We start from the raw sequence: 20,653 nt of genomic DNA on the forward strand, positions 1-20,653 counted from the left end.
CCCCATTTTTCTGGTCAGTGGGAACTCCACCAGACTGCCACAGCTTCTCAAATATGATGGATAGTGGCTTAGACCCTTTCTCTGCCAGTTCCTTCAGAACTCGTGCACCTGTAGGTGCCTTAAATGTTCTCAAATGTGACTTTCTCCTACATGGGCAGTTTGTCATTCTGCCAACCCCTTCTGTGACTGGGATGCTGTGGCTGGAGCCACTTGCTGGTGAAAATCAAGGCAAATTAGAGCACCTCAGCCTTTTCCATATCCTGGATAACCAGATTTCCAGTTTCCTTCTGGAGAGGGCCCATGTTTTCCCTAGTCTTCCTTTATCACTGACGTACCTATAGAAGCTTTCCCTGTTGCCATCGATGTCCCTGGGCAGATTTAATTCTGTCAGGGCCTTAGCTCTCCTAACGTGATCCCTGGCTGCAAGGAGAATTTCTCTGTATTCCTCCCAGGCTACCTGCCTTTGCTTCTACCCTCTGTAGACTTCCTGTTTCAGGAAGTCCCTTGCTCCTCCACACAGACCTCCCAGCATTTTTGCCTGATTTCCTCTTTGTTAGGATGCATTGCTTTTGAGGTTGGAGGAGGCAATCCTTAACCAGCTTTAACCAGCTCTCCTGGGCCCCTCCCCTCTCCAGGCCTTTTTCCCATGGCACTCTACTAAGCAGATCCATGAAGAAGCCAAAGTCTGTTCTCCTGAAGTCCAGGGTAGGGAGCTTTCTGTGCACCCTCCCTACTGGCCTAAGGATCTAGTATAAGGATTTAGTTTAATTGCACATATTTATATGTGGAAAATGTATAGTGAAAGCAAAGTTTTAAAACTAGTTGTTTTTCAATGATTTAATTCATTTTTAGAATGTCACTATTAATGCAAAAACAAGGGAATAATTTAAGGGACTGTTTGATCATAGTAATGAAGAATCCTGCTTTCATTCCTGAGAGCCTCTAAGCTCTGCTAGACAGAATTGGCAAGGTTTGGAGGAATAGGTAGAGATTTTATTGACCCCACAGAACACTAAGGCTCTTCTGGTACACCAAAGTGAAAAGTGTGTTCCCATTGTTCTTTCCTGGTGGTGCCTAGTACACATGTTCAAAAAGCTCAAGAAGAAAAGAGCCTCTGGGAAGGAAATGTCACAGGCACAGTGGCCTGTGCCTCCTGTCCTGTCATCCCATGTGCACAAATCAATCTCAGATGCCAAGCTGATCCTTGGCTGAGATGGCAAAGGTGCAGAAGTACTGCAAATTGAAGTGTCATATGAAATGCTTTCTAAGTATATATAGTAGAATGAACTAGAATAGCTAATGAATGAATTTAAGGCTGGTGGAAGAAATTGATGAACTAAATAGGAATTTTCTATATTTACTTATCTCTCTTTTAATCTCTTTCCCTAGTTGGTCTAGATCTCATCTGAGAGGAAGATTATTTTGTTTTTATTTTATTCCCTTTTTTTTTTCTCCCCCTTCCATTCCCCCTTGCATGCCCTCAAGGCGTTTCATGAGAAATTCTGCATTTTCCAAGAGATGCAGAAGAATGAGGTACCTGGGGCCAGCAGAGGACAGATACCCAATACCTGGGGTTCAGATAAGAGTTACAGAGTTTTGGTCTGCCTTGATGGTCATTTTTTTCCTATGCTGGGCCACTTAGATTTAAAATGGCTTTTGCAGAAAGAAAGATCACATCTCTGAGCACAGGAGGGGATGATAAGTGACAGTGGCAGATGCCTGGAATCCTCATACTGAAAATATCTCACAAGCTCTGCCAAGGGTCTGTCTCATTTTCACTCATTTTTTGTTGCTGAAGTTACATTAAGAATTTATTTACTCAGCATCTGCCTGTTTTCTTAAGAATAGTTTTGAGAATGTATTTATTTAGAGGATATGGATCTGAAAACTTGACTTACCTCATTTTGTTGCATCCTATCCAAGGATGTAGAATATACATGCAAACACTGGAATGCCTTGCTGTCAAAAGAAAAGTAACCAAACTTCGAGTCTGACCAAGCTGGGTTTGTACTGGTTTGGGGTGGGAGTTGTATTTTTTAAGTTATAACTTGCCTGCTACTTTATATGGGTAAGAGCTGACTTACTGTTTGCTACTTAACTTTTATGTGAACCCCTTCTCCAAACTGAAATCCCGTTTGTGCTGCTTTTTTGGTAATGTAGTGAGCTTGCTTCCCAGACAGCCTGCTCTGTTTAGCCTGCTCTTTGTGATCAGCAGTGAATTAATTCAGTGTTGTTTAATGTGGTGTCTTTCAAGAGAAGCATCTCATAAAGAACTCCTAACGTGAGCGCCCCGTGGGTGTTGTGCTTGTAGGTGTATTGTCACCATGTGTGTGTTTGTCATTGTTCCTGTACAGTTGTGGTGTTGTGCTCAGGTGTTCACCACCACAGGTAGCTTGCTTTTTCCTGGAGCCTGCAAACATGCTGGTGTTGTTCTCTGGCTTCTCCTTTGTGACTGGTTTTAGTTAACTGAATGTGAGAGTGCAAAATGCTGTCTGTTTGCCCAGAGTGGCACAATGCCTTCTGGACTTCATGACATGAAGGGAAATTTACCTCCCTTCTTAGCAAATAAAGCTAAGTGCTTTACTTGTCTTATATTTGGGTACAGGGTAGCATAGAGTGTCCTTGGCTAGAGTAAGTAGTGATTTCCCCCTCCTTTTCCTGTTCCTTTCCCCCTCCAATTTTAGCTCCTCGAGATCTTTGGAGGCTCTCCTTTTAGACAAGGAGACTCCATTTCTGCAGGACACGTAACCCACTCTGAGCCCATCTGCTGTTTCTTAGTTCATGAAGCAGTGAATAAAATTTATGATGTTGGTTAAATGTCAACTATCATTTCTATGAAAGAGAGATAATTTAAAACTCTAGAATAAACACAACTCCTAGGAGAGACTGTAAATCAGAATGTAAATGGAGAGTTGTGTGACAGAGTAATACATGGTTGGCCAAGCCAGTTCAAACCAAAATATGTTCCAGAAATAAGCCATTATTCCAAATCTTAAGCCAGAATTTGATAGTCAGACAGGTAGACAAAGGCCAAATAATTCCTCTAGAAAAAGGTATTTCCAAGTTGACTGTATCTTCAAGGAGGCTGCCAAAACTAATTGCCTGCAAGAAAGTGCTAGAAACTTGATTTTGTGGCCAGAAGTTCCATTGTGCTCCCTCAGTCTGGGTCACGTTCAGCATTTGCACAATTTTGTTTCATGTAAAAACCACTTTGTTTTATTACTGTGCATCTGTTTTCAATGTTGAACTGATTTTGCTTCATTTTGTGCATTTTTTTTTTTTGTTTATTTTTCTCCCTTTACCATTCCCCCTTTAAAGTCGATCTATGTACCACACGCCTTGGCATTCAAGAGATCATACTCGTCAAAGGTAGTGTCTCCCTTCCCACTAGTTGGCCATTGTTGCATTGCATGTCCCCCTGTACATTAACCCATTGAACCCATAGCTCCAACCACATGTGCACTAACATCAACACTGACTGTGCATGCCTGAGATGTTAGCAGACATGGGCAGCAAATTCTTTGCAGAGGATGTCTCCCAAAAATGCGTAAAGCTCCGAATTGTCTGGTCGGAATGCATGCGTTTATCAGTGCACCACTGTACAGTGATGTGGATGATCTGTGAGCTTCAGAGCAAATTGGTTTTCAAGGCACTTAAATATGTTTGCATATTCTTCTTTTTTTAATACTTCGAATGTGAGTTCAAATGAATCCTCGCACTTCAATCAGCAGCTTTCAAATTTGCTGAGTTGGCTCAAATCTTAGTGAAATTCTGGATCAAGCTAAAATCAAGGCAGAAGTTGCTGCTTTCTGAAATTTTTATTGTCTTGTCTTTGCAGTCACAACAGTGTTACAAGGGATAGAAAGGTCATGTGCTCTGTCTCCTTACCTTCTAATTTGAGTACCATCGTGGATTTGTGTTTTCAAAAAAGAAAGAGTAAAGTGTGAACTTTTTGAAGCTTTAACAGTGGTGCTTGCCAATGACCTACCAGAGGGATTTTTAATTAAGCTGTAATCATACCTTAAACTCTGTTCACTGAGAACCATCAACAGAGGTAGACTGACCAATGTGGCAGCACAAGAACTAGATCAAGCAAATTTCAGGGTGGTCTGACATAACATTCTCTTCTTGAAGTTGACTGTCCATGAAGGAGATCGCTTTCCAGAAGTGGAAGACACATGTTTACAGCAGCCCCTTAAAGTTTATATACATATACATATACATATACATATACATGAGAAAAGAGGCTTTTTCTTCACTGTAGTTTATTTAGTGCAGTTGTCAAGTTTTTTTGACACTCTTAAATCTGAGAGAAAGAAAAAAGAAAGCCTTTCTAGGTCACGATATATCTAACTAGTGTATCTGGTAAGATCCTAAACAAATTTCAGTAATGTTAGAAAGATACATTCTTAAACTAGTTTCACTGACAGAAAAAAAGAGGAAATACCCTTCTATTTCTATAAATACAGCTTTTCTCCTTTTGGATGGCTTCTGGTGGTGCAATAGTCTACATTAGTCTATAGTAATTTCTTAGCTTACACTGCTGTAACTGTTCATGTAGACAAGCTTTTACAATCTTTTAAAACGAAATCAAGGGGAACTCTATCAAAATGAACCCTCTACATAGTACTCATTGATTTATCTAAATCCGTTTGGCTAAATTTATTGAGAAACTAAAATTACTGAGAATAAAAACTGGTTTAATCTTTGGGAGAGGTTTCATATAGCAGTAGAAGGCAGGGGTGGGATGTCATATAAAATCACAGCTTTGCAGCTGGCTTAAATGCTTCTTCACTCCTGATTTGATCCTGAAATTGTTGCTCACTGCACTGTGAACACCTTTGCCTACAGAAGCTTGACTTTTGACACAGCCATGGCAAAGACAGAACACCTCCCTTCTGAGATTTTTGGAAGAGAAAATGGTCATCCCTGCCCCCATATCCCTGAGCACGTAAATAAGATCTGCTGCTGTTTTTCCTTCCTTCAGAGGGCCTACACAGAAGAGGAGCTGAACGCCAAGCTGACGCGGCGAGTACAGAAAGCTGCCCGCAGACAAGCCAAGCAAGAGGAGCTAAAGAGGTTACACAGAGCTCAGGTAGTGTCTCACAAGCCTCCTGTCATGGCACACAGGCAGCTCTGTGTGAAAGCACCCTGGTCCTGACATTCCTCTGAGTGTATCAGAACAGAATCCTCTCTGTCTACATGAGTGCTCCTGCTCCCTCTTTCAAATTTCATGTCATTCCACAGAGAAGTGAAGGATGGCTGAAACCTGTCATGGGAGTTTTACAGTGAGAAAAATAATGCCTATAACACCTTTCTAGCAACCATCATGCACTGAATGGAACAGTGATACTCAGATGATGCCTGATGGAGCTGCACCTATCATTGCTTTGCTAGGTTATGCTGGTGGGTGCTGTGTTATCAAATTAACCTTTAATTACCAGAGAGTCTGCAGGAAAACTGCTAACAGCATCTACAGGTGATGGGATTTGTAAAAACTCAAGGCAAGGGCTCAGCTGACTGAGTAGCATCACCTTTCAGTTCAGTGTTCAGGAAGGTGATAGGAGTTGTAGCAAATAAATTAATACCAGGGTGTTTGCAAATTTAAGAGTTAAGATACAACAGGATGGGGAGGATATTGTCACCAGAATCTGTGATGTTTGCTGTTGAAGCAGGGTGTTGTTGAATACAAATACTTGTTTTTGAAAAGGCAAATCTGACTGAAGTGTCTTAGTGCTGGATGTGTGCTGCAGACAGAGCAGGAGAATTGCTTTGGTGAGGTTCTGCTCCATTCCTCTCTGAACAGATTATCCAGCGGCAGTTGGAACAAGTGGAAGAGAAGCAGAGGCAACTCGAGGAGAGAGGAGTTGCTGTGGAGAAGGCCCTTCGAGGAGAAGCAGGTATCCATCACAACTTGGTTTGGTTTTTCCATGTTTTCTTACCAAGTGCTTGTGCAGTAATCCGTAGCTGTTTGGATTTTAGAGGCAATTGGACCATTATAGCCTAGAGACTGATCCCAATGTGAATCCCTTCTTCCTTTTCTACTACCTTTTTGAGGCCTTGTTTTTCCTGTGTTTCTTCTAATTCTGGGACTTCCCTATTGGCAGAGACTTAGGTCATTTACCTTTGCCTGAGGTGTAGGAGGTAATTCTGCAGCTACTGCTAATGGCTGTTTCTGCTGGATCCTACAGCTAGAAAATTGCAGGGGTTTCGCAGCTGCCATTCACACAGAGTTGTCCCAGTAAGACAACCCTGTTTGTATGTTAAGGAAATAATTGTGGAATGGTGTGTGCTTTCTCTATTGTGTTGGATTATCAAGGTAGTGTCCTTACAAGGGACCATCACAGAACATCTTCCTCACTGCACAGCCCAGCACACTGGCTACTTCTGACAAAGTTGTGCAGAACAGAAATGCACATGTGTACTGAAAGGTATCCATGTCAAGCTGTTAAAACAAATGTTGTGTGTACTTGAAATTAAATGAAATGAGTATCATCTGATCTGGCAAGCATATCAGTGGAGGAGTACCTGGTTCAGATAATGCTGATAGTAGTATAATGATTTGGGAAAAAAATTGCTCAATTTGCAAGGAGTCAAATATCCAACAGGCAAATGCAGTGTGTGTACACCTGACAAGGCCAGGATTATGTACCTGATCACAAAGGCCAGAGTTCAGAAATGGCAACAGTGGAACAGATGTTTGGAAAATGCTTGCTTGTTGCTTGAGGAGCCACATCTATGCCTCTGAAGATGGAGCTTGATTAAGCAGTGAGGTTGCACCAGAGAAAAAGTCTGTTGTGACTTCCTTCCAGTTACTACTCAGCCAGAATTAGGTAGGTCTGGTGCCCCATAAGGGTGTGCCAAAGAAGCTGGACTGAGTGCTCAGCAAAGCAAATAGGTACTACAAGTGTGAAGAAGAGTCTTGAGGACTTCAATATGTTTATGATCAGGCTGTCTTTATTCATTTGTGAGATCAAAAAAATAGGCTTGTGCAAATGCCTGTCTTTGCAGGGCTGCCTCCTTCTGTGTGTTCCTGAGTAGCCCCACTCTGTTCTCTGGCCTGCCAGTTACTGCACTTAATAAACCCACCTCCATTGTTTCTAATTGTTCTTTTCATTTTGCTTCTTTTCATCTGGAAGTCCAAATAATCTTGATTATTGAGCTGCTGAATGACTTTCATGTAAGACATGCCAGCACAAGAGGGAAGTCTTAGCAGCTGAGAGAATATTATTCATTACAGAATAATGAAAACAGAGTTTTCTCACTGAAGAATCATAGAATGCCTAAAACATGTTCAGAGAGGACAGAATGTGACCAAGAGTAAGAATTACAGTTTTACATAGGAGACTGCAGAATTTGGATAAATAGCTTCTCACTCCCAGCTCTCCCAAATGGAAGCAGTCTTAGATGAGCTTGTGTATTTGTGAATTTCCTAGAAGAACTATGAAATTGTGGGTCCTGCTTTGCAAAAGGGATTTCTTTTCTTCAGGAAGTCTCCTAGGGTATGCTTTGCTCTTGCAAAATATTTCTATCAACAGGTCATATGTTATTTTTGCAGAAGCTTAACTCTGACATAAAGACTTCACCAGCCTAAATTCTTCCGCCTGTTTCAGGGGGTTGGACAGAAACACATTCTGTTGGGGTGGGAAAAACCAGCATGTTCTAATCTGTGTTGGCTGCAACACAAGATTATAAATCAATTCCCTGCTTCACCTCTCTAGGTCCTCTTGCATGGCCATAGAATCATTTAGGTTGGAAAAGACCTCTAAGATCATGAGTCCAACAATTAACCCAGCACTGCCAAGCCCACCGTGAAACCACATCCCTAAAATGCCACATCCACACATCCTTTAAATACCTCCAGGGTGGGGTCTCCACCACTGCCCTGGGCAACCTGTTCCAGGGCTTGACAAACCTTTCCATGAAGAAATGTTTCCTAATATCCAGTGTAAATCTCCCCTGGCACAACTTGAGGCCATTTCCTCTTGTTGTGTTACTTGGGAGAAGAGACCACCCCCACCTGGCTACAACCTCCTATCAGGAAATTGTAGAGAGCAGTAAGGTTTCCCCTCAGCTGCTTCTTTTCCAGGCATTTTACATATTTGCAATAAAAATAACTGAATTCCTTCTTTTTGAGATCTGTGATATCACATTCCATAGAGTTAATTTTTGCCTGCAATATCCACTAATTATTCAAAAGGGAAGTATCATTTTTCTGTTGTCTGCATTGTGACCTAACAGTGACCACCACATTCAGCAAGGACTGCTGTGTAAAGGTGTGGAGTCATGCTCTTGTCTCTGATCAGTCCCTCCCCTAAGGAAACCATGAAATCAAAAGTTCAGAAGGGGAAAGGCAGTGTGTAAAGTGGTGTTGTCATCTAAAAAAAAAAAAAAAATCTATAAGGTTGTGCAAGGAGAAAAAAATGGGGAAGCTTGGGAGGTGTGTCTGCTGTGCACTTACTTTGTCCACATAAATAGAGAAAGGATTGCAGTACATCACCAAAATAATGGCTCTTCCATAGGCAGCAGCCAGTATTAACTGCTCCAGGACAATGTATTAGGCTCTGTAATGAGTGGGATTTTCAGGTTCCTTCCATGCAGGGAAAGGAAAAAACTCTTATTGATCAGCACTTAATATGAAGTTTTGGGTAATGTTAATAGTAGTTTCTTACTACTTAAAAATCCAGACAGAAGAAACAGAATTCTGTAACTTGCAATGATTCTTTTCTTCTTCTATTATAGAAGAAGACAATCTGAACTTCTCTGTGTATTTTGTCATTGTCTAATATATTGCTTCTTAGTCATCTTTTCTGTCTGTAAAGAATTGCAAATTTTTCTTTTGTAGAGGTCTTCCATTAACTTTAATTCCTCAAATCTCTCACGTCTGGACCATGTTCCATTTTTAGAAAAAAAGTATTTTTCAGTTCAACTGGTAAGAAGAAAAACCAGTTCTATAGATAAAAATTTATTTACTTAGAATAATGTTGTTTCTACTTTCTATCCATTTTGCATCATCCTTAATATGTTATTGGCAAGTAACTTATACTGAGAAGATTGTTAATCAATTTTTCACAGTGATGGCCTGCTGTTTTCCTGAGAGGTTACAGCTTTTGATCTTGGCAATAGATATAGGCAGGTCAATATTCTTTCCAGGAATTTCTCACATTATCTGCTATTTGTCAAGGTGGAATATTTATAGGGTGATACTTGCTCTTCAACTAATCAAACTCAGAAACATTTTGGAGGTCACCATCAATTTTAATTCTGACAAAATAATTGTGCCGTCTTGGCTACCTCCTTGTCTTGTCTTTATTTTCAATTAGCTCAGCCTCAGGCATGGCACAGTTGGTCTTTTATTCTTTCAGAAGCTGAGTGCTCAATCTAACATTTAGTTTCTGATCCAGAAAATTTCACATCCTGTGATTACTTAATTGCCTTAATGTCTTCTCTCTGATTATCTTAGAAAATCTCAGCCTTTGACAACTGCATTCATAGCAAGAATGAGTGATTAGGAGGGTAAGCTCTATTTCAGGTGGCAGTGTAAGCTCTGTTTCAGGGGGAGGTTTGTCATACACAGGTAGTCTGAGCTGTCATCCCTTGTTTTCCTTCCCTCCCTGCCCCCTTCCTATTGATTGCATCATGGTATTTCACTACAGTGGCAAAGCAGGACCTCAGTGAAGAATTTTCTCAGTTTTCTCTGGTGTCCCAAGGAACACCTTGAATGAGTTAATTAACATAATACAACATTACTCATGCAACAGTACTTTGCATTATAGTGCATTCGCCTGTTTGGACATGCTAATGACTTGGATTTCCTCTGCGAATTTATTTTGTCAATCATTAAATTAAAAATATGTCAAATCAGAAATTTCCGCAACCTGTCTTTTATCCCCTCTAGCATAAACCTTGATAGTCATTTTTAAGAGCTTGGAAAACATCTACTGTCAGATCAATACTTGAAAAGTTTAAGAGCCACCTCCTTACATCAAATGAATCATATGCAGTGAGAAATATTGCTCTCGGTACTTCCATCTGTCTCCTTCCAATGAAATGTTCCACAGTGCTAGACTCGTGGTGCACCTGTCTCTAGCAGCTGTGGAAATGCACATCTCTGTCCTGAAAACTGCTGTGCAGCTCTTCCCTGGCACAGAGACTGCATCAGCAGGAGCACACAATCCCATCTTCCTACGCCTGAGTGTTTGCCCTTCGTGTTGGCACTCAGTCAGTGCCTCCCAGCTGTGTGCCATACACCATCCTCCACTCACTCACCTCCAAGAAATCAACCCTTACACCTTTCCTGCAGCTGTCCTAAGAAATTACACTGTTTCCTTCTGACACATTGCTCAGCTCCAAAGCAACAGGATTAATTCTGCTTTTCTCAGCAAGAACAGGAGTGACATCAGTGACAGGTACTGCTGCAAGCACAAATAGGTGAAGTGTCTCTTGTAAACTTCTTGATTTTTCCCCTTGGAAGTCCTCGCCTGCCTGCTGGAAATTTTCTCTTCCTCTTCCCAATATATATGTTTGTGATATATTTGTGTGTGTGTGTACATAGATGTATATATACAGAGAAAGAGAGACATAGAGTGTTTGTATTTATATATCTGTGTGTGCCCACATGTGTAGCTGCCTGTCTCTTGTTTTCCCTTTTTTTGTTTCTGTGTCTTTCTCATATATTGCTTTGATTGTATGGGGCTAGGGTGGGTGTCTGACTCAATAACTCTGTCTTCACCAATTCCTTGTTGTAGACTATTGGGGAGAGTCTTATTACAGTGACCTCATCGACTTGCATCTGGGTGGTATGTATGGCTGAACCTCCTGCTGGCACTAACCCTGCTGACACCTCTCCCCACCCTCCCTTCACCTACTTCTCCCATCCTTGGCTCACAAACAAGAAGAAACAGCCCTTGCACATGACTGATGATAGCAGAACCCCTTTTCCAGCTCAGGAACACGAGATCATGGCATGCCCCACAAAACATGTGTAAGACTCCCGCTTCTCTTTTTCCCAGTCCTAATTTTTTATAAATTTGCTTATTGTTTTCACTCCAGCCACCTTCCCTGCTAGCAGTGGAAGGTCGTTCTGGTTTTTTGCTTCTCCTTTGAAAAGTCCAGCTCTGTCACTGAAGTTTTCTTTAGGAAAGTATTTTAAGACTTTAGGACAGCAGAGCAAACAGCACGGTCAAGGATTAGTCATGCTGTTGCTTCCGTCTTGCCCTTCTGAGGCTTGTTTTTTCCTTCCAAAAAAGCCAGAGTGTGTTGTTGATCTAACAAAACGAAAATGCTCCCTCAAGGGACTTTGAAAACACTTGCAGATGGCACATATGTCTTCTTTCTTGTATTGTCTTACTGTAATATTAGAAAAGAATCTGCTGTTCCAGTCATTTTTTGCTGGAATCCAGTTTGCATCATTACAGAGATATTAAGCTTCTTGCTATGCTATTGATTTAATACCCCCTTTAGTGCTAAACACACATTACAGTGTTTAGTTGTCATTTTCACTTTAGAATCTGGTCATCACTCTATACCATGGTCCTGCCCTGACTTTAATTAATGTTACTTCCTGAGTCCCTTAGTAGGTGATTAACTTTTGGGTTGCAAATGACATTTGATTAGCCTTTGCCTATCTTGAAAATTAAAATTTCCTTTGCTAGTTTAACCACCCAAAATCTGTTCTTACGAACACATCTGTCTGTCAGCAGATCCAATAGAAAGCGAACTCTGCTCAGTTGCCTTGTTGTTATCTGAGGGTCTCATTTAGTTTATCTTTCAGAGTAGAAAGCTGCTTGATCTAAGCTGTTTTTTTTGAGGGGTTGCATTGCAGACCAGCTCTGCAGTGGGAAAGGCCTGATCCAAGACACATCCCTGGATGTCTTCCCTGATTTCATTGTATTTGAACCTTCAAATATAATCTTGCCCTGGTTTTTAACAGCCAGTTTTTCTCCTGCTCCAGGGAGACTGTCCCACATAGTATCTACCTGTACCTACCTGTTGTGGATCACTTGTGGCACAAAAGACTTTTATTGAAGAACATCCACCTGAGTCCAGAATATCCACCCAAGTGCAAGTTTCAGAATGGAAGACTTTCCTCCTTAGATCTAACTTGTTGCCCAGTTCCCCTGTGCTAATTTTGATGTGACAGTCCTCTGCTAGCCCTGTGCTTCGTTCACTGTTCAGTCCCTCTGGCATTCTTTCCTGGGCTATGTCCTGCAGAGAGACTCTGAAATCCTCTTCCTGGTTTTATCCACCAGGGCTGGCCCATACTCCTGATGTGCATGGAGTAGGAGCTGTAAAAGGGTTGATGCTGAATCACACTTAACAGACCCTGATCCCTATTCAATGCTATCTCCACTACACCTCTCCCTCCTCCTGCCTCTGCCCCTAATGCCTCCTTAGAGACAGCGATCCCATCAAAATCACTAATAGTGGCTTTAAGAAAAGCAAAATAATCTTCACTTAAAGGGACACTGTCGCTTGAAAGAATTCATTGTGCTGCAGAAAATCTTAATTGGAAATGGATTTACTGTTTATCTCTTTGCGTGTTTGCTTTTCCGTTTCTCTGAGCTCAGTCATCTCAGAGTGGTCATTTTTGAAGAGGCTGCTTTTATTTATATGGTGACTCAGTCACTTGGGCTTCCAACAGTCAGAGGCAATATTCATGGGTATTTTAACAACGGTTGATACATCTTAAAACTCGACCAAATTTCTGCTCATCTCAAAAACACTGTTTTCAAAACAAATTTTAAAGAAGCTATATTGGGCAGTATCCCTTTAAATGCAATGAGCCAGTATAGATGGCTGGAGTATGTGGCTTTTTAGTATTATTTTGTTGCCTCTGTGTAATTTGCTTTATATTTGCTTTTGGGGCTGCCAGAACACTTTTGCCAGAAGGGATACATTGCTCTGGTGATACTTGTCAGAAAGTAGTAGATACAGAGCTCAGCTTCAAGATTAACATGTCTGTGCAGGATGCTGCATCTGGAAATAGAGCCATTAAAATCTCTGGAGGTCCTGCTGAGCCCTGCAGGCAGCTTGGATGCTGCACAGTTAATTATTCTATTGATAACCCATGTCTCTTAGGCATGGGCATGGCTCTAGTCAATAGAATATTAACAAAATTATAGAATATTAACAAAAATTGCAAAGCACTTTGGAAAGTTGTCTGTAAACTGGTAATTAGTTGTTACAGATTGCACAACAGCTTCTGCAAGGGGAGTAGTAACTTCTGACATCCTGGTTGACTTCCAGTGTGTAGGATTACAAATTGCTATCTTAACTAGTTCTGTTGCTCTGCTCAGATGTCATAATCCTCTCTTCCTGTTCTGAAATGTTTTGTACCGTTGCTGTAACGCAGATGTTTCATTTCACGCTACAGATGGTCTCATTTCAATTCTGAGTAATTATTCCTGTGTGTATATTGTATGCATGGTGTGGTTAAAAGAACATTACAAAGGTTGCAAAGTCAACTGAAATTAAGACTTTATATATTTTATTGATATAGCAACAGATTTATAACCTTCAGATCCACCACAGAGAGCTGCCTCATGTCCTTATGGAATAATTGGTAGCAGCTCTAGGTTGTCATCTTCTGGGTAGATCCTTATGTAGAGGAAATGGGACACAATCAGTGGATTTTATAGATGTTTGTTGGCAGCTGTGGAACAGTGAGGTTTGAAAATATGGATTCTGAGCCAGACAGTGGAAGGATGCATTGGTCTGGTGGATATATACTCTTTGTCCTTTTGTTCCCTCTTTTGAGACAGTCCTTGTCCTGATCCTGTCTTATTTCATCCAGAGCTCCTTACCCCACTTCCATTTTTATTCTCAGGCATTTAATTTTAATCCTGCCTTCGTGACAAAGAAATCCTAGCATTCTACCCTTCAGCCATCCTGTTTCTCTCCACTAGCTATTCCTGGTCTCGTCTTCCCACTGACACAGTCTCCAAAGAAGCCTTTGGACTTCTTCCACAATTTTTGGGCTCTGCTCCCTCTTCTGCCCAGCATTATTTGTCTGTAAATTTTAGGTCCTGCCTTCTTCTCAAATCTGCCTTGTCCTTTCATCCCTTACCCTTTTTTCCCTCTCTTTTGTCTGTTCTTCCTTAGTCACCTTGCTTCCTTAGTCCCAGCCTTAATTCCTCCTAACCCAGTAGCTCCTTGTCTACCTCTGGAAAGTACCTCCATGGTTTCCTCTGCCTTCAAGTGAGCAGCTGCCTTTTCCTTGCACCCAGCAGGGAATCATTAAATAAACAGCCACACACTGCCATCTTGCTTTTCTCTTGGCTGGAGTATGGCAAGAGAGGCAAGAAGGACGTAGGGAAGAGAGCTGGTACATTTGGTAGTGTTGATTTCAGACACATGTTCTCCCTTCTTGACAAGAGCCTTATGAACATCAGGTAAACAGGCAAGGAAGTACAATTGTTTGGGTTTTTTTTAAATCTTCGTACTCTGTTTAAAGCACACTCTACAACTTCACCTTTTTTTTAAAACTTATTTAAAACATTTGAGCTTACTATGTCCTTTAAAGTCTTGCAGGTCTAACTCTGCTAGGCTGGAGTCTGATATATTCGAGTGGGATCAGTCCTATTTCTTATGATTGGTGAACACAGCTCTTCTGAAAGGGGGATGGAGTTGTAAGATAAACATTGTTTTTGCAGTCTGCAGCCGTTTTTGACGCTGAAGTGAATTGGTAACTTGTTTTCTTTGCTGTAAATTTTGAGCAGGAAAGAGCACTTGATAAGCAGAACTTGTTAAGTACCAGTACTTGTTAGGCAATTGCCATTTACCTGCTTTTTCCTGCACAGAAAAACAACAGTCTTGGGAGACAGGGTCAGTGCAGGTCTGTATTCATTCTGAGTGCATTCTGAAGTGCCTCAAGGTTTAGTAGAAGCAGAAGACTTCTCTGGAGTCATTTGTGGGTGTTCTGCTCCAACCACTGCTTTCCCCATTTTTTTTCCTTCCCTTCCCTGCCTTTCCCCCACCCCCTTCTACTGGACAAATAAAAGTGGTTCAGTTTGCATGACAATCTGGTTCTCTGTGAGTTTTCCCCAGGTTTCTTCTAGTGATTGTACTGTAGAGGATATTGAGTTTGACCCAGACTTAATAAACTGTGATGTGCTTGTGGGACATCTGTCAAAATCCTTGCTCTCAACCTGCAGTTCTGTGGATGCTGTTCTCCAAGAGCTGGCTTTCTGTATCCCTGGTTTTTAACAATGCTGCTGTTGAACAGCTTCACCAAATAGTAAAGTTAGAATGTGCTTTTTTTTTTTCAGTACTTGGGTTTCTGATCATAACCTGATTTTTTTAAAGGTGGAAAAGAGGACATTTACTATGATCAGTGCCATTTGACTTACTCATCTCCTTTGGACTGATCCATATTTTAACACTGATGTAAAATCAGAGTTTTCAGTATTCTTGTTAAATAAAGGGATGAGGTTTGTTAGCAGATTAAGTTCCCAAAGTGTCATGCTTTTAACTTGTGAGGGCAAGTGCCACAGAACTGAGACTGGCTTCAGAGCTGGATTTCCTGTCCAGTGTTGTTATTTTCCAAACCACTGTGATTAGTCAACAATACAGAAATCAAAGTCTTTGGATGCAAAGCTTGTAAAGGATGTGATCCTACTTGGTCTGTGGTATATTTGTTCAAGGAAATTTAACTTGCAATGACTCACCACTTCTCAGAAATCATCACATTCTCATATCAAAAAACAGGGGCAAATAGTGAAGGGGATCAGTGTGAGCTGTAGCTTGGGGATAATGGGGTCTGCCACCCCAAACTCTGTGTGGTGCTTTCTTCATCCTGATTGATCATTCTGACCACTGGGCTTATGGTTGTGAAGAAGTGTTCTTGAGCTAGAGAGGAAAAGGATAAAACCAGTCTGAAGAATTGCTCTTTAATCAACAGGTAAATAAATATTAGAAAAGAATGCAAGAGTCCAATGTAGCTTGTGTAACAAAGAACAATGTGCAGTGAAAATGAACATAGTGGCTATACAATTTCTGGTCCTTATTTTGAAGAGACATGGTATTTATGGTATTTATTCTTGACCTGGCTCTTGGTTTCCACCACTGTAGCTAAGTCTGCAATCTCAAGAGTACTGTGACAAACAAGGTCATTCTTGTGGCTTTTTTACACAGAAGCAAAGTAATTCCAACCACTTTATTGATGGGATGTGTCTGGTGTGCAAGGCAGAGCTTCTGCCTCTCTTCAGTGTGCTCAGGAGCTCCTTTTCTTAATAAACTGCAGCTTCTACCTCCAAACCATGCTCTGGCTTGCAGCAGCTGGGGCTGCTTTACAAGGCTTTACACAAGAGAAGAGTTGGCTTGTGGCACTGAAAAGGAGCAACTCGTGACTAACATAGTCTGTTGGCAGCTTTATCATTCTGGTGAAAAAAAATGGTAGTTTTCTGTCCAGAGGCTATAGCCACACCTTACTTGCTGGCAGCACAGGAAGAACCTAAGAAGGGAATGGTCACAGAAATGGTTCTTGTCTTGCCCTTCAGCTCCTTCCAAACAAACTGCTTCAGCGGGTGTTGCTGCTGCCAGAGCTCTTCCCATGTTGTGGGTGAATACCTGTGTCAGAATATTTTTGGTGGTGAAGGAGACTGAAACAGAAAGGGAGGTTAGGTTTGTTGAGGTTTTTTTTTTTTTTAATTTGCACAACAAATGGGGTTTTCCCTATCTGGCCCTGGCTCCACATCCAGAAAAACTGTCTTGCAGTGATGATCCTATTTATAATTTAATGAGACTGGGAGGTGGTGATTTCTCTTCTCTAAACAATGCAATAATATTAATAATAATTATTATAATGATACTATTTACTGTAGGATTAGTAATGGCTTTTGGAGCAAGAAACCACAAAATAAGCTTTAGAGAACCATGGGAAGTAAGTTTTCAGGTTGCACTTTGTTCTTGCTGTTAAAAACCTCCAATACATAAGGAAGACTTTCTAAAGCCTTGTTAATCATCCTACTTTGGACAGAAATTGTTTCCAAAGTAATTGCAATGATCATAACCTGTATTCACCAATGTAATTAACTGTAATTTGCATCTAGAGTAGCTCAAAAGGATCTTAATTGCAAAGGTTATGTTTATTATCTTACTGAAAAAACATGTTGACTTTTCTAGTAGCAGGACTAGTGTAGATACCATGGACTTTGTAACTTGATTCAAGGACAAATTTTCTTTAGACAAGAGTGGGAAGATAACTAAGAGCAGGGGAGGAAGGTACAGTTGTGGGGAGTGAGCTCTCTATTAGTCAGGTGCTGTGTGATCCCTGGGGCTTTTTACTGCAGACCAAAGATGGGATCCTCTCCTCGTATCAGACCACGTGCTTAGTGATGATGAAAGCTAGCAGTGTGTGGCCATTTCCCAATGAGATTAATGACATTTTCACGTACTGGGTATTTCTTTTCAGCTCAAATATGGAAAACTGGAAGTTCCTCACCAAGTCTCTATGTCCATGGCTTGAAATGTATCAAATCCCCCCAGCACCCAGTTCTGAATGAAATCTGAAACCCTGAAAGAAGTAGATTTTTCCATTCAGTTAAATCTCCATCTCCCTGACCATGCTCAAAGCATGGTTAGACCAAGTTAGAGTATTAAAGCTTTTAGCTTAAAGATGTCATTTTGAATAAGATAGGATATGAAATAAAACATATTTAACAAGTATCATGCACTAAATGCTCTGCTTAGTGTGGAAGCATATTTTACACCATACCTTTGTGGTTTGGGTTTGTTTGTTTTTGCTTTTGTAACCTGATCTGTGAAATGGCAGTTGTAGGAAAAAAGACCTTAGTATTTTTGTACTTTAAATGAAGAAGTCAGAACAGCTGTAATTAATGTTCTGGTACTTTTTCAACTGTTGTTGGTACGATGCTTTATGTGTAACTGTCCTATGGCCAGCTGTGGCACCTCTCCTGATGTTGCCCCTTCCTGCTTCCAGTGCAGAGGTTTCTTCTTCTGAGAAAGCCATGCTGCTCAGTCATGGGCTTTGAAGCTGATGTGCTCTCCCTCTTGCTCCAGTGTGTCATCCATGTGCTGGTCTAGTTCTGTGATGGTCCCTTCTAAAGCCCTCCCAGTTCACTGGTACTCTAATTTTGTAGAGCTTTCTGTGAACCACAAACATCAAACTCTGCTGACTTCTCCAAAATGACTGTTATTCTTACCATGCTGTTGTTGTGGAGTTTATGCCTCTTCCCAACACAGAAATGCCTCCTCTTTATAAATGCAGCTGTGCCCTGAGCCCAGTAAGTGTTCCATTCTGGTAGCTCTGACTTTTCAGAGTTCATCATCTCCCTGGTGCATGTTCTCCTGTAACTATTAGTGATACTGGTTACTGCCTGCTCTTTATCTCTATAATGTGAAGTACCGCTGAAAAGCAAATTCTTGGTGTTAAAGAAGCTGAACCTTTTGAGAGATGAGAAATGCTTGTCCTTCAGTGGCTGATGGAAAAGATGATAAAGATTCAGTAAGTCACTGATACTAACAGGACTTCCAAGCTTTAAAATGCTTTGTGGAATGAGAATGCCAAGGGAGAGCTTTAAATTTACTGGTTTAACCCTGCAGAGTCCTCAGTTGGTGACTGGGGCAGCCCCTGGTGTGAATCACTTTATCCTTGTAAAAGCCTTTTCCCCCCGAAGCACAACAATCTGGTGGGGTACACGTGTACTCACCATGCTTGACACAGCAGGTACTGGCAGGCTGGTTCCATGGTAATCAGATTCTCCCTGTGATGTTCCCTGCCTGAAGACATTCCATTCCATTGCAAAGGACACTTTTACCATCAGTGGATGCTGCCACGGTGATAAGAGCATGGTCCTGATAGAGCTTAAGGTAGGGTGGCTGCTTACAGCTGGTGTCTTATGCATGCAGGCGAGACTTACTGTAACCCTGCTTGAAATCTGACATTTATCAGCAGAAGTTAAATATATGTCTCTACTCGTCCTGACATCTGGGTCACAAACCTTTTGGTTAAAGACCTTGCACCTGAAAACTGTACATTAGGAAAAGTGCAGTAACAGTAACCTCCTGCCTGGTATTTGTACAGCTCAGTAAGAGTTCACCAGTACCTCAGTCTACCTCTTACCTGTTATCTGTGCTTATTAGGGACATTATTCATCTGTAGACTGTATCCCTTGTTTCTGCTTCTCCATTTCTTGTATTTTTTCTTTTCTTTTTCTTCTTGTGTTTCCTTTCTTTCTCACTCTTATGCTTTTTGTCCTTTGCTTGTCTTTTATTTCACCCCTTTCCTCCTCTTCCGTTCCACTTCCAACTTCCTCTTCCTCTCCTGCCTCTTCCTCTTCCTCGTTTGGTCCTATTGAAGTTGAGCCCAATGCCGGGACACCACGTCGTAGACCTCTCTCCTTCTGCCCTTGCTGTGCCCATGAAGGTAACGTAACCTCACACACGCCGTGTCCTCCCTGCCCACAGCTGGGTTGTCATAGCAGCACTAGTCAGCTAGTGACCACAAGGCCCCCAGCCCTTTTCTTGCTGTGTCCCCAAGCCAGCCTTGTGTGTAGCTACCTGGTAACCAGCTTCTCTGAGCCTGTGGCAAGCTGTTAAAGGTACAGTATCCCTTTTGCTAGTCCCAGCTGTGCAAGAGAAGGTGCAGTGACTGGGAGGGACAATGGGCAGCAGCTGTGGGACCAGAAGTGTCACACTCAAAAGTTTCTATTTTCATTTGGTGGCTTCAATTACTCTATTCCTCCTGAAAGCTGTTTGGAAGGTGGGGTAAGGGATGACAATGTGTTTCCTTAAATACAGCCTTTTAATTAGCATATAGGGATTAAAGGAATACTGTGTCTTTATAAGGACTGATTTGAAAAACATCCGTGAACTTTAAAAGCCAACAGACCTTAAGTTAGACTAGTTTTCCTTCATCTGTCTTGCCGAGTGCATTCTTTAACTATCCCAAATGGAGTTTGCTGTAGAGTTTCCATTGCCAAGGCATGGGGAAGGGGTTGTTTTATGTGTGTTCATGGTGTAATTTTGCTAACCACTTACCTGCTTTCCATAGTGCTCCCTCACATCAGTTGTCAGTGCTCCCTTTCCAGTCCTCCCATTATTCCTCTACTCATTGGCTGTTTAAAAATACTTACGTATTTCATAGGTCAGTAGCACTGTGTTTTTGGCTTTTTCTTAGAGGCATTTGTTTTCTATACATCCTGGCATCGGAAAGGAAGGGGAGACTTCCCAGTGTTTTCATGGCGCCACAGCACTGGACATCTGCATGTGCAGTCTCCCTCTCCTGTCGCCACGTGGGCATATTGTGCAGAGATGCTCAGAAAGGAATGCTTGGAACTGAGCAACACACTGGTATAAAGTCCACGGAGCCAGGGGCTCTTGGGGTGGTACAACTGAGCCTGGTATTCCCCGAGGGGCTGGTATGACACGTTTCCAAAGGCAGGTGAAAGGCAGCCCAAGCTGCAGCTTACTAGGAGTTGTAGGCTCTCCCTTGTGTAACTGCAGGGCAGCGCTTCTCTTGACATACTGAGGAGGAGGCAGGGCACGGGTCTGAATTAAGTAGCCATTAATGTGGTATTTGTGGGGTGTCTGTGTCGTAGAGTTTGAATAGTAAGCTTGCTGCTTGATTATTTTAGCATTAGATGGACTGTTTGAGAGCTTTTGTTCTTGATGTAGAGAGTACATATCCATA

At 41.6% G+C, this 20,653-nt stretch overlaps 1 protein-coding gene across 3 annotated transcripts in view; it reads left to right on the forward strand.

Annotated features, from left to right (window-relative positions):
• The window catches only part of MICAL3 (microtubule associated monooxygenase, calponin and LIM domain containing 3), a 107,610-nt gene that overhangs the window by 79,749 nt on the left and 7,208 nt on the right, over positions 1 to 20,653 (forward strand). For 2 of the 3 annotated variants that reach the window (XM_053977020.1, XM_053977024.1), the window contains 2 exons: positions 4,988 to 5,095; positions 5,807 to 5,900. In XM_053977020.1, coding sequence (XP_053832995.1) covers positions 4,988 to 5,095; positions 5,807 to 5,900 — 202 coding nt within the window. Of the gene's footprint in view, positions 1 to 4,987; positions 5,096 to 5,806; positions 5,901 to 10,748; positions 10,800 to 19,321; positions 19,388 to 20,653 lie in introns of all 3 variants that reach the window. The other variant, XM_053977023.1, reaches the window with a different exon arrangement.

This window comes from Vidua macroura, chromosome 5 (genome assembly GCF_024509145.1).
Source record: "Vidua macroura isolate BioBank_ID:100142 chromosome 5, ASM2450914v1, whole genome shotgun sequence".
NCBI lineage: Eukaryota > Metazoa > Chordata > Aves > Passeriformes > Viduidae > Vidua > Vidua macroura.